Below are 13386 nucleotides of genomic sequence, written 5' to 3'. Positions count from 1 at the left end.
CCATACTAAGGAAAGAACCCAGATGTCCATCAACTGAAGAATGGACAAAGAAGATGTGGTATACATATACAATGGAATATTACTCAGCAATTCAAAAGAATGAAAAATCTTGCCATTTGCAACAACATGGAAGGAACTAGAATGTATTATGCTAAGTGGAGTCAGTCATAGAAAGAGAAATATCATATAATTTCACTCATATGTGGAATTTAAGAAATACAACAGATGAACATATGGGAAAAGAAAGAAAAATAAGATAAAAACAGAGTGAGGGAAACCAAAATGCACTCTTAAATACAGAGAAGAAACTGACGGTTGCTGGAGGAATGTTGGGTGGGGGGACAGACTAAACGGGTAATGGGCAAATGGAGGGCACTTATTGAGATGAGCACTGAGTGTTACATGTCAGTGATTAATCACTAAATTCTACTCCTAAAACCATTATTACACTATATGTTAACTAACTTGGATTTAAATAAAAATAAAAAATAAAAGATGTAGTACCTTAAAAAAATAAAAATAAAAGAATGTGTTTGAATTTAAATGATCATCAAATTAGTATAGACTGCTATACACTTAGATGTTATATATGATCCTCATATAACTACAAGCCCAAAACCTGTAACAGATTTACAAAAAATAAAGACAAAAAAAAAAAAAAAAGCCAAACATAATACTACAGAAACTCATCAATCACAAAGAAAGAGAGCAGGGGCACCTGGGTGGTTCAGTTGGTTAAGTGTCCAACTTTGGCTCAGGTCATGCTCACAGTTGGTGAGTTCCAGCCCCACATGGGGCTTGCTGCTATCAGCACAGAGCCTCCTTCAAATCCTCTGTCCCCATCTCTCTGCCCTCTCCTGCTCACATTCTCTCTCAAAAATAAACATTAAAAAAATAAAAATAAAATAAAAAACAAAGAGAGCAAGAGAAGAAGAAAGTAACAGAGAACTACAAAAATAATCAGAAAACAACAGAATGGCAATAAGTACGTATCTGTCAATTGATTACTTTAAATGGTCCAATCAAAGACATAAGGTGATGGAATGGATAAAAAACCAACGACCCATCTACATGCTGCTGACAAGAGATTCACTGCAGACCTAAAGACACATATAGACTAAAATTGAAGGGATGGAAAATCACTTACCAAGCAAATGGAAGTGAAAAAAAAAAAAAAAAAGGCCATGGTAGCAATACTTATATTAGACAAAACACACTTTAAAACAAAGACTGTTAACAAGAAACAAAAAGGGGATTACATAACGATAAAGGGATAAATCCAACAAGAGGCTATAACAATAGTAAATATCCATGCACCCAACACTGGAGCACCCTAAATACATAAAGCAAACATTAATGGAGAAATTAATGGTAATATAACAATGGTAAGAGACTTTAACACTCCACTTACATCAATAGCTAGATCACCCAGGCAGGAAACCAAAAGGAAAGAGCATCTTTGAAGGGCATTAAACCAGATGGACATAAAGATATATATAGAACATTTCATCCTAAAACAACAGAATACACATTCTTTGCAAATGCACATGGAACATTCTCCAGAATAGATTACATGTTTGGCCACAAAACAACCCTTAATAAATTTAAGAAAACTGAAATTATACCCTGCATTTTTTCTGACCACAACAGTATGAAACTAGAAATAAACCAAAGATAAAAACTGGAAAAAAACCCAAACATGTGAAGGCTAATCACCATGATAGTAAAGAAACCAATGGGTTAAGGAAACAAAGAAACAAAAAACTACATGGAGACAAATGAAATGAAATGAAAATGAAAACACAATGGCCCAAAATCTCTGGGACATACAACCAAAGCAGTTCAAAGAAGAAAATAAACCAACAGAGGTCTACATCAAGAAACAAGAAAAAGCTTAAATAAACAATGTAACCTTGCCCCTAAAGGAATCAGAAAAAGAACAAATCCCAAGGTGAGCAGACAGAATGAAGATAATAAATTCAGAGCAGAAATAAATGACATGGAGACTAAAAAAACAATAGAAAAAAAATCAATAAAACCAAGAGCTGGTTCTTTGAAAAGATAAAGGAAATTGATCAACCCTTAACAAGACTCCTCAAGAAAAAAAAAGAGAAAAGACCCAAATTCATAAAATCAGGTATGAGAGAGAAGTAACCCATGACACCATAGAAACACAAAGTATTATAAGAAAGCTACAAAAAATTATATGCCAACAAATTGGACAACTAGAAGAAATGGATACATTCCTAGAAACATACCAACTTCCAAAATTGAATAAGAAATAGAAAATCTGAAGACAGATCACTGTTAATAAACTGAATTGATAATCAAAAAAATAGAAGTCCAGAATTAGATGGATTCACAGGTGAATTCTACCAAACATTTAAAGAAGAATTAATACCTATTCTCCTCAAACTATTCCAAAAATAGAAGGAGGAAAGCTTCCAAGTACATTCTGCAAAGCCAGCATTACTCTGACACCAAAACCAGACAAACACACCACAAAAAGAGAAAAGTACAGGTCAATATCCCTGATGAACACAGATGCAAAAATCATCAATAAAATATTAACAAACTGCATTCATCAATACATTGAAAGGATCATTTACCACAATCAAGTGGGATTTATCCTGGGGATGTAAGGATGGTTTGATATTCACAAGTCAATCAGTGTGATATGCTACATTAACAAAACAAAGGATAAAAATCATATGATCATCAATAGATGGAGAAATTCATTTGATAAAATTCAATACCCATTTAAGATAAAAATTCCTAACAAAGTAGGTTTAGATGGAATATACCTCAACATAATAAAGAACATATATTAAAAACCCATAGCTACTATCATACTCAATGGTGAAAAACTGAGAGCCTTCTAATATCAGGAACAAGACAAGTTATGTCCATTCTTGCCTCTACTATTCAACATAATACTCAAAAGTCCTAGCCACAACAATCAGATGAGAAAAAGAAGTAATAGGCATCCAAACTGGTGAAGAAGTTAGACTGTCACTATTTGCAGATGACATGATAGTATACACGGAAAATCCACCAAACAACTACTAGATGAAATAAATAATTCAGTAAAGTTTCAGGATACAAAATTAATACCCAGAAATCAGTAGCATTTCTATACACCAAAAATGAGGTAGTAGAAAGGGAATTTAAGAAAATAATTTTCATTTACAATTGCACCAAAAATAATAAAATATCTAGGAATAAACCAAAGAAGTGAAAGACCTGTACTCTGAAAACTATAAAACACCAGTGAAATAAATTGAAGATGACACAAATGGAAAGATATTCCATGCTCATGGATTAGAAGAATTAATAATGCCAAAAGCTCTGTATTACCCAAAGCAATCTACATATTCAATGTAATCAATCCCTATCAAAATACCAACAGCATTTTCCGTAAAACTAGAATACTCAAATTTGTATGCAAACACAAAAGACCCCTAATAGCCAAAACAATCTTAAGAAAGAAAAGCAGAGCTGCAGGTATCATAATTCCAGATTTTAAGATATACTATAAAGTTGTAGTAATCAGAACAGTATGGTATTGGCACAAAAATAGACATAAAGATTAATAGAAGAATATAGAAAGTCTACAAATAAACCTATAATTATATGGTCAATTAATCTATGACAAAGGAGGCAAGAATATACAGTGGGAAAAAGACAGTTTCTTCAATAAATGGTGGAAAAATTAGAGAGCTACATATATGTAAATGAATGAAACTGGACCCATTCTAACATCATACACAAAAATAAATTCAAAATAGATTAAAGTCCTAACATGAGACCAGAAACCATAAAAATCCTTGAAGAGAACACCGAAAGGAATTACCCTGACATCAGCCACAGTAACATTTTTCTAGATGTGTCTCCTCAGGCAAGGGAAACAGAAGCAAAAATAAACTATTAGGACCACATCAAAATAACAAACTTTTGCATAGTAAACAACACAATCAACTAAACAAAAAGGCAACCTAATGAATAGAAGATATTTGCAAATGACATTTCTGTCATATGTTAACAACATATACGACCCCACATGAAAAAATCAAACAATCCAATTAAAAAATAGGCAAAGGACCTGAATAGACATTTTCTGAGGAAGACATACAGATGGCTGACAGGCACATGAAAAGATGCTCACCATCACTAGTCATCAGAGAAATGCAAATGAGAACCACAATGAGATATTACTTTACATACATCAGAATAGCTAGTATCAAAAAGAGAGGAAATAATAAGTGTTGGTGAGGGTATGGAGCAAAAGGAACCCTCATACATTGTTGGTGGAAAGTAAACTGGCATAGCTACTGTGGAAAACCATAATGGAGATTCCTCAAAAACTCACAAATAGAAATACCACACGATCCAGTAACTCCACTAATAAGTTTTATCCAAAGAAAAAGAATACGCTAATTTGAAAATATATATGCACCCCTATGTTTATTGCAGTATTATTACCAATAGCCAAGATATGGAAGCAACCTAAGTGTCTTTTGACATATGAATAGATAAGGAAGATGTGTGTATGCACGAGTGCACACACATACACACACACTGGAATATCACATTGTCATAAAAAAGGATGAGATTGTACCCTCTGTGACAACATAGATGGACCTACAGGTATTCTGCTAAGTAAAATAAGTTAGACTGAGAAAAAGGAATGCCATATGATTTCACTCATATGTAGAATCTAAAAAAAAAAATGAATAAACAAAAAGCAGAAGCAGATTTATAAATATAGACAACTGATCATTGCCAGAGAAGGGGGTGGGGTTGGGAGGATAGGCAAAAGGGTTAAAGAGGAGTGGGAAATACAGGCTTCCAGTTATTAAATGAATAAATCATAGAAAGAAGGCACAGTATAAGGAATACAATCAATGATATTGCAGTAGTGTTGCCTGTTGACCAACGGTAGCTATACTTGAGGTAAGCACAGCATAAAGTATAAACTTGTCAAATAGTTATGTTGTACACCCGAAACTAATATGACCATGTGTGTCAACTATACTCAAGTAAAAAAAAATTTGAAAAGAAAGGAGCTCCTTTAATTTCTATTGATAGATTTCATTGCACCACCATAAATAGGACGCATTGCTTTGTTTTTGCCTGTTTGTGATTATTAAGGGGGCTAAAGAAAATCATATTGAAGAATATATGCAGCACTATCTACTGGCTTATATTCAATCCATTACTTGTTGCTAATGGCCCTAACATTTTCTTGACAGTTATTATTTTGTTAAGAATACTAATGAAGACACAGTGGTTTCTGAAGCTATATGGTAAGAGTACTCACTGTACCTTAAGATTTTCTAGTTTTGATTTAACGATAACTATTATAATTTTTAAAAGATTTTAATTAAAAAAAATTTTTTTAATGTTTATTTATTTTTGAGATAGAGAGAGATAGAGCATGGACGGGGGAGGGTCAGAGAGAGAGGGAGACACACAATCCGAAGCAGGCTCCAGGCTCTGAGCTGTCAGCACAGAGCCCGATGTGGGGCTCTAACTCACAGACCGTGAGATCATGACCTGAGCTGAAGTCGGACGCTTAACCGACTGAGCCACCCAGGCGCCCCTAAAAGATTTTTATTTTTATTAACAAATTTAAAAAAACATTTTTTTTTTTGGCTGAGCTTTTTGGTCAATATAAATGAGTTTATACCTTAAATAAGTGAAGCTGCTCCCAAAATAAAAAAAATTCTTGAATTTGATTTTAGGAAACTTGATTAATAAAAATATCAAATATTTTTATTAAAAGCCTGATTCTGAAATATCTGAGCTGAATATTGATGCTCCATTCCTATGAACACTAAATCCAGGTATTCACCCTCCCATGCCCAAACACATCTACAGTTTCAAAAAAGATCTTATTTGCAATCTCAGTACTCTCCAAGATATCCAGAATACTGCTGCTAGATTGAACTTTACAAAACATCTTCACTTTGTCAGTTTACAAATCTTCACTGATTTCCTCTATGTATTTTAAACATTTCATAGTATCTAATCACAAAGACTAATTTGGGTTTTTTTTAGTTTTTATTTAAATTTTAGTTAATATGCAGTGTAATATTAGTTTCAGATGTACAAGATAGTGATTCAACACTTCCCTACAACAAAGACTATTTACAACAAGAAGCTTCTGATAGGGTGATTTCAACTCTAATACACATCAATTAGTTTTCACTCTGTTTTTTGACAAGTATGGCTCTACATTTCTTTCCATTTTTCACAATCCAAGCTTCCCTTCTCTAATTCCTACTGCACTGAAAAGTACTTTAGAATATGCATTTTTCACATATAGTCTTACACTTTCATATACTTAGGTTTCATCTCCCAAGGGAACTGTAAACAACATGTAAATAAAACACTATGTCGTTTAATGTCAATTAGTAATAAAGTGCTAGGTTACAAGAAGCACTTAATAAGTATTTTGAAAACAGTTCACAGTACATTAGAATAGTGATCATCCTTTTATAGCAATGGAAACTGAAATTTCAAAGAAATTACTTAATGTCACATTACTAGCTTGTCACAGAGTTAGGACTATACTACTGGTCTTGTTCCATGTCTAAATTGACTAAATTTAAGGGGCAACACCATTTTTAACTTTAATAATTTTCCATAAAATTCAAATATATTTTGTGTCATTCTGTAGGTAAATATTTTCCAAACAGAAAAATGGTTTACATATAAACCACTATAAATGAACTCCACTTACTGTGAATGGAAGAGATTACATTTGGTATTAGGAGAAACTGTACATACTGCTGAAGCATGTATGTCTAAAACTTTACTAAAGCATTCTGATTTCTAGAACTGACCAATAAGGAGTCTTTCTAAAAAATCTCATTCAAATGTTACTTACAAATTAAGTAAAAATATGGACCTAAAGGACTTAAGTCAATGAAAATATGGTAGAATCAGTAACAGTGTATGACATGGTTAATTTTATAATTGCTCATAAGCACTGGATATGATTCCAATATAGATTTCACCAAAATGCATGTGATAAAAGCTCAGTAATTTACATCCTGTTTTTTGCACATTTACTTAAAATAGACTGAGGAAATCTTACCTTCTTGATAGGCTCCATCTGCCATGACTAAATGAAGAATCTTGGCATAAAGATGTTCATGTTCATTTCCTAAAATATTCTGAACTATCGTTGAACAAATCTCAATATTTTCATCTTCATCTTCATGAATAGCCTATACCAAATTTCCAAATATAAATTAATGCTTGAATATTAACTTTCTCTAATTGGAAACTTTATTATTTATGATAAATCTATTGACCTATAAATATCACTGACATTTCACTAGTAACCCAGAAAGAGCATATTTCAAAGTTAAATTTTTTCTTAAATAGGCTCCATGCCCAACATGGGGCTTGCACTCATGACCCTGAGGTCAAGAGTCAGATGCTCTATCAACTGAGCCAGCCAGGTGACCCAAAGTTAAATGTTTTAATTGACATTTTACTTACCTTTATCTTCTCATAAACCTCAAAGAATTTTTCAAAGCCTATTTCCTGCTCCAGGTGAAGTCTCAGTTCCTCTAAATGATTAAAGACGCTATCATATTCACATTCACTAGTAATCTCACCATCACTGTTATCTACAATGCAGAAATAAAAAGAAGATATTTTAAGACTAAAAAGAATGAATAAAATAATTCTTACCCTAACAGACTAAAATTCTTTTTCACAACTGAGTGAGGTCACTGAAACAGACTACTTGTACTTTCACTATAAAGATTTTATCATTATAATTATTGCCATTTATATAGGAAATCAGTGTATTTGTAAATCTGTCTTAACAAGAATGTTACTTTGGGTTGGGGCACCTGGGTGGCTCAGTCAGTCAGAGGTCCACTCTTGATCTCGACTCAGGTCATGATCTCACAGTTGGTGCAACTGAGCCCTGCATCGAGCCTTGCACTGGGCTCTGTGCTGACAGCGTGGAGACTACTGGAGATTCCTTCTCTCCTTCTCTATCTGCCCCCTCCCCTGCTGGTGTGCACACATGGTCTCTCTCTCTCTCAAAAATAAATAAAAACAAACTTAAAAAAAAAAAAAAAAGGAATGTTACTTTGGGAATCTTTTATAGACATAAACAGTAAACTAGAATAAAAGCATTCTAATTGAGTAAAAAATGAAAAAAGCATACCCATATGTTCTGTACTGAGGCAACCAACCCTAACTACTGTTTTTAAAAAGTTGATATTAAACATGGGCCAAAGCATGAAAAAGCACGCAGGAGGCAGATGACTTATGCTACGTATCATAAAACTTTAGGAAAGCACTTAGAAAATACAAATGCTATCTATGTTTTATGTCATGTATATGTCCAAGACACTTGGAAATAGTCTAGTAAAAGACAAAATTACTGAAGAATTGTTCCTTTTCACATTAGCTCTTCTTCCCAAATAAACATAATATAGTTCTTGATTACACAGATTTTCTATGTATCTTGGGGGTAATGCTATCAACAAACAACAATTTAAAAAAAAAGTGTCAACGTTTTAAAAACTGTTTTTAGTATTAACCTTGCTGGTTAACCACTGTATGTGGAAGCTCTTTGTAAAATATAAAGTGCTAGGAAAACTAGGCTATTATCTTTAGTACTAGAAAAATAAGTCAAGGAAGATAAGAAAACAATGAAAATCCTTCAAAAGCATTTCTTCTCTTTTAAAATTTATTTATTTTGAGAGAGACAAGAGAGTGCAAGCTGGGAAGAGGCAGAGAGAGGGAGAGACAAAATCCCAAGCAGGCTCTGCACCATCAGCGCAGAGCCCGATGTGGGGCTCGAACTCACGAACCCGTGAGATCATGACCTGAGCATAGATCAAGAGTCACACACTTAACCAACTGAGCCACCCAGGCACCCTGCTTCAAAAGCATTTCTAGGGGCGCCTGGGTGGCGCAGTCGGTTAAGTGTCCGACTTCAGCCAGGTCACGATCTCGCAGTCCGTGGGTTCGAGCCCCGCGTCAGGCTCTGGGCTGATGGCTCAGAGCCTGGAGCCTGTTTCTGATTCTGTGTCTCCCTCTCTCTCTGCCCCTCCCCCGTTCATCCTCTGTCTCTCTCTCTCCCAAAAATAAAATTTTAAAAAAAAAAAAAAAAAAAAAAAAAGCATTTCTAAAATTTAACGGGAAAGAAATGGAACAAATGTATATGGACATTTGTGTGAGAAGAAAAGGCATGAATAAAGTCAGAGACACAGAAGCATACTTCAGTTTTATTCAAAGTTGGAAATGGTTCGTATCAGATAACAGAAAAATATATTCTACTTGAAATAATTGTATACACTGAAAAAAGAAAGGTCCATGATCGTGACCACATACCTGAATGCCATTCTTCATTTAGGGCACTTTCACTGCTGGGATTGTCATCCTCATCTGCTACATCTGTCCCATTTGCAGTCTGCTCTATGTCACTGTTTTTTAAGATGGATTCTTCCTCCTCACTGTATTCTTCTCCAGGTTGTTCCCTAAGTAACTGTTCCATAGAGGCCTGAAGCTCTTGTAAATCTGTGTCAGTTTCTTCAAATACACTGAAATTTTGAAAGATTAAAGTAAACGTTACCAAAATGTTACCTTATTTTGAAATTTTACTTCAATATACATGTGCTCCTTTCTACTTAAAAGTACTAATAGTGGATAAAAAGAAATCTGAAAAAACCTTCATAGGTAAAAGTAAACGAGGACTGATACAATTATAAAATACAGTACATGGTACATATTCTGGAATACATAAGCCCGAAGATGACTTGTGTGATCTTGAGTGCCGAAAGAGAATTATAAAACTATCAATGCTATTCACTGCTTAAATTTTGAAAGAATGTTTCAGTGTTTTAAAAGGCCAGACTAAAGAGATTTTTCACTTGCTTTCAAAAAAAAAAACTTAATATTCAAATATTTTTCTTCTATGTAATTTTGAAAATTCAGCAGAATATTCACGTGGATGTATAATGGTAGTATCCTATATGAAAGGCTTTTCATATAAACATTCATTGGGCATTTGAACTTTTAGAAATGAAAATACTTATGGAATTTTACATTCAGGTTCATAGGATGATCTAGTGAATAAAAATAGTCACCAGAAATCTTACCTTTACATGTTTATCCTTGAAAACATTTCTAAAATACATAGCAAGTAAACTTTACCACATAATTAGAATATATTAACCATAATAATCTTTGCTAGATTATCTTATTTCCAAGGCATTGCTCAGGATATTAATTTTATTTTCATGGGATTAAAGATGCTGGAACTAATTAATTTAGGCCAATAATACCTTACTTTTATATAGTAGTTTAGTTTATTCTATTTAGTTTATTTATTCAGTTTTATTCTATTACTAAAATTTTACCTACATATAACTCATTTTAGAGACATGGAAACTGAATCAAAGTGTTTATATGTCTTGCACAAGGCTATACACTCAATTGCACAGTCAATAAATAGCACAGAAAGGATTGAAATCTCACCACTTCTATAATACCCCCAAAACATACTCAATGACTTTATTTCTCTTATGATTTGCCTCTTAGATATATAAGATCTTCTGAAAGAGGTTATGTACCCACGCTGAGGATTTCATCCACTAGAAAAGCTGATTTAAGTTTAGATTCCAATCAAATAAACAAGTGTTTACTGAAGAGCTAAAATATAAATGGTATTATGCAAGATCTTAAATAAATTTTCCATTAATGGAAAAAAATAATCTTTTAATGTAGAAATATCTTTAGTTTTTATTTATGTATACAAACTTCTACACTTTGTAGCAGGTATAGAAAAGCATAGCACCTCATTAGAACGAGAAAGAGAGTATATCTAATCTTTTGGTTCATCCTACTATTAGCATTTAACTTAATATTTAATTAAAAGACTAACATAGCATGCACATCCACTATGTACCATTGTAACAATGAGTAAACATTAATCTGTTGATTAAATCTTCTAGCGGCCAGCCTGGAGGAATTAGTGCCCTCCACAGATGGTATTAAAAGTCAGTGGGGCTGCTAAGTCTGCCATTATAAGAAAAGTATAAGACTAACATCTTTTTTGGAAGAAGCATTTAAAAATTTGTCTTATACATATTTTTAAATGTGGCCCTGAATTCACTTTTTAGATTTTCTTATTATATGACCTTGAGTGAAGTTTGAATAACAACAAAAAGAAATGTTTTTTTCCCAAGGAAAACATTAAGTGAAATTTCCTGGTATGCACTAACCTACTTTTAAAAATAGCTTAGTTCAGCACTCTCAACAATAGTCAAATTATGGAAACAGCCTAAATGTTCATCAACTGATGAATGGATAAAGAAATTGTGGTTTATATACACAATGGAGTACTACATGGCAATGAGAAAGAATGAAATATGGCCCTTTGTAGCAACATGGATGGAACTGGAGAGTGTTACACTAAGTGAAATAATCCATACAGAGAAAGACAGATACCAGATGGTTTCACTCTTATGTGGATCCTGAGAAACTTAACAGAAACCCATGGGGGAGGGGAAGGAAAAAAAAAAAAAGAGGTTAGAGTGGAAGCGAGCCAAAGCATAAGAGACTCTTAAAAACTGAGAACAAACTGAGGGTTGATGGGGGGTGGGAGGGTGGGTGATGGGTATTGAGGAGGGCACCTTTTGGGATGAGCACTGGGTGTTGTATGGAAACCAATTTGACAATAAACTTCATATATTTAAAATAAATAAATAAATAAATAAATAAATATCTTAAAAAATAAAAATAGCTTAGTTTTCAATTTTTTATTTTATTTTTTTAACTTGGTTTTCAAAATTTTAAATTAATATTAAAAGCTTCTAACTTAAATTTTAAAATTCTGTCATCAACTAGTAGTTAAAAGAACACAAGTCACAAACAAGCTATTGTGGCAGTCAGATTAAAACAATGGTGATTTTAGAGACACCTAGGTGGTTCAGTTGGTTGGGCAACCGACTCTTGGTTTCTGCTCAGGTCATGATATCATTCATGGTTTTTGAGATCAAGTCCTGCATCAAGCTCTGCGCTGACAGTGCAGAGTAACATAGGAGGGCTTACTTGTTGCAAAGAGGGTGGAAAAAGTTTATTGTCTAAGGGGCTATCACTTCCCATAGTTCTCAGAAGTGTTGGTTAAATTTCTCTCGGATTGTAGATTCCCTGTGGATCATGAAGAAAGGAATTCTGGGAAAGCAATTAAATGTATGTGCACATACATATGCAAATAAAACAACTAGTCTACCTGCTAACTCTCCACTGCCATAGTTTTGAAATCATACATGGCAGGAGATAGATATAGAGGCTTTCTGATCTTTTCCCTGGTGAACTGTAGAATAGTACATATTTCACAATTTCCCACTTCAATCCCTGTATCATGTGGCATTAAACTGTTAAATAATCATCACCCTAATATTCATTCATTTAAGCAAAATTTATTACACATGTACCCCATGGCCAAGTCAAGGTCCTACATGTTCAGTAGTGAATAAGACAGAGAGCACACATAGAAATCATTTTCTTATATTCTTCAAAGTGAGAGTAAGTCATTATATTACTTAGAGGCAACTATACATGTCAAAACTTGCATGACTGTACTTTAAAAATGCTCTATAAAGGTAAAGAAGTAGTGAAAAAATCAGTTATAGATCATTTTTTAAAACTGCCTAGGTGAGTCACATCTCTAGAACTCCTATAAACTCAAAAATTCTGTTAGTGCTAGTATTTGTTAATGACATCATGCTCACATGTCTTCAGAATCAGAAGGTCCTTCTTTAATATGCTCATCTTCAATTTCATCTATTTCAAGATTGTCTTGACATACATCTCCTACAGTGGGAACATCCATCAGTGTTCTGAACAATTTTGAGAGATCTGGAAGTGAACATGTCCTCAACATCTAAAAAAGTTAACAGACTTCTTAGTAGGAGTGAGATCATTAGAAAATAAAAACGAGATAAAAAAATTAGAAAGTTAGAGCTAATACTAATTTTTTATTTTTATATCATATATTTAGAGCTAGAAGCTTCAGAGGTGACTTGTCCAAGGTTAGAACCTAATTCTCTTGAATTTCAGCTCTGTATTTTTTGCAGTGAGGAAACTAAATTTTCAAGTTATGCCTGGGTTTCAACACACAAGGATTCACTTAAGTCATCGTTCAAAGGCAGGGAGAGGTGCTTACTTGGGGTATGCCCAGGGAATGGAATTAGAAATCTGTCAGAAATCAGGCAGTGCCAGAAACTGCTAATTTGGTCCTTCTCATTCAGGATCTATACTGTCACTCTTTTACTGTATCTCTGCTAACTCTTCCCCTCACACTTTCCTATGGCCAATCCTCCCCATATATCTTTCCCAAATCCT

The 13386-nt window shown here is 33.6% G+C and overlaps 1 protein-coding gene across 8 annotated transcripts in view; it reads right to left on the bottom strand.

Annotated features, from left to right (window-relative positions):
- NEK1 (NIMA related kinase 1) overlaps positions 1–13386 on the bottom strand; it is a 219655-nt gene that overhangs the window by 18653 nt on the left and 187616 nt on the right. For all 8 annotated transcript variants that reach the window (XM_058720928.1, XM_058720926.1, XM_058720921.1 and 5 more), the window contains 4 exons: positions 12774–12925; positions 9370–9578; positions 7513–7643; positions 7103–7235 (listed from right to left, as the gene is read on the bottom strand). In XM_058720928.1, coding sequence (XP_058576911.1) covers positions 7103–7235; positions 7513–7643; positions 9370–9578; positions 12774–12925 — 625 coding nt within the window. The remainder of the gene's footprint in view (positions 1–7102; positions 7236–7512; positions 7644–9369; positions 9579–12773; positions 12926–13386) is intronic.

Source organism: Neofelis nebulosa, chromosome 3 (assembly GCF_028018385.1).
Source record: "Neofelis nebulosa isolate mNeoNeb1 chromosome 3, mNeoNeb1.pri, whole genome shotgun sequence".
NCBI classification, from domain to species: domain Eukaryota; kingdom Metazoa; phylum Chordata; class Mammalia; order Carnivora; family Felidae; genus Neofelis; species Neofelis nebulosa.
Note: the sequence above shows the minus strand (reverse complement) of the source record. Positions and strands in the feature narration are given on the sequence as shown.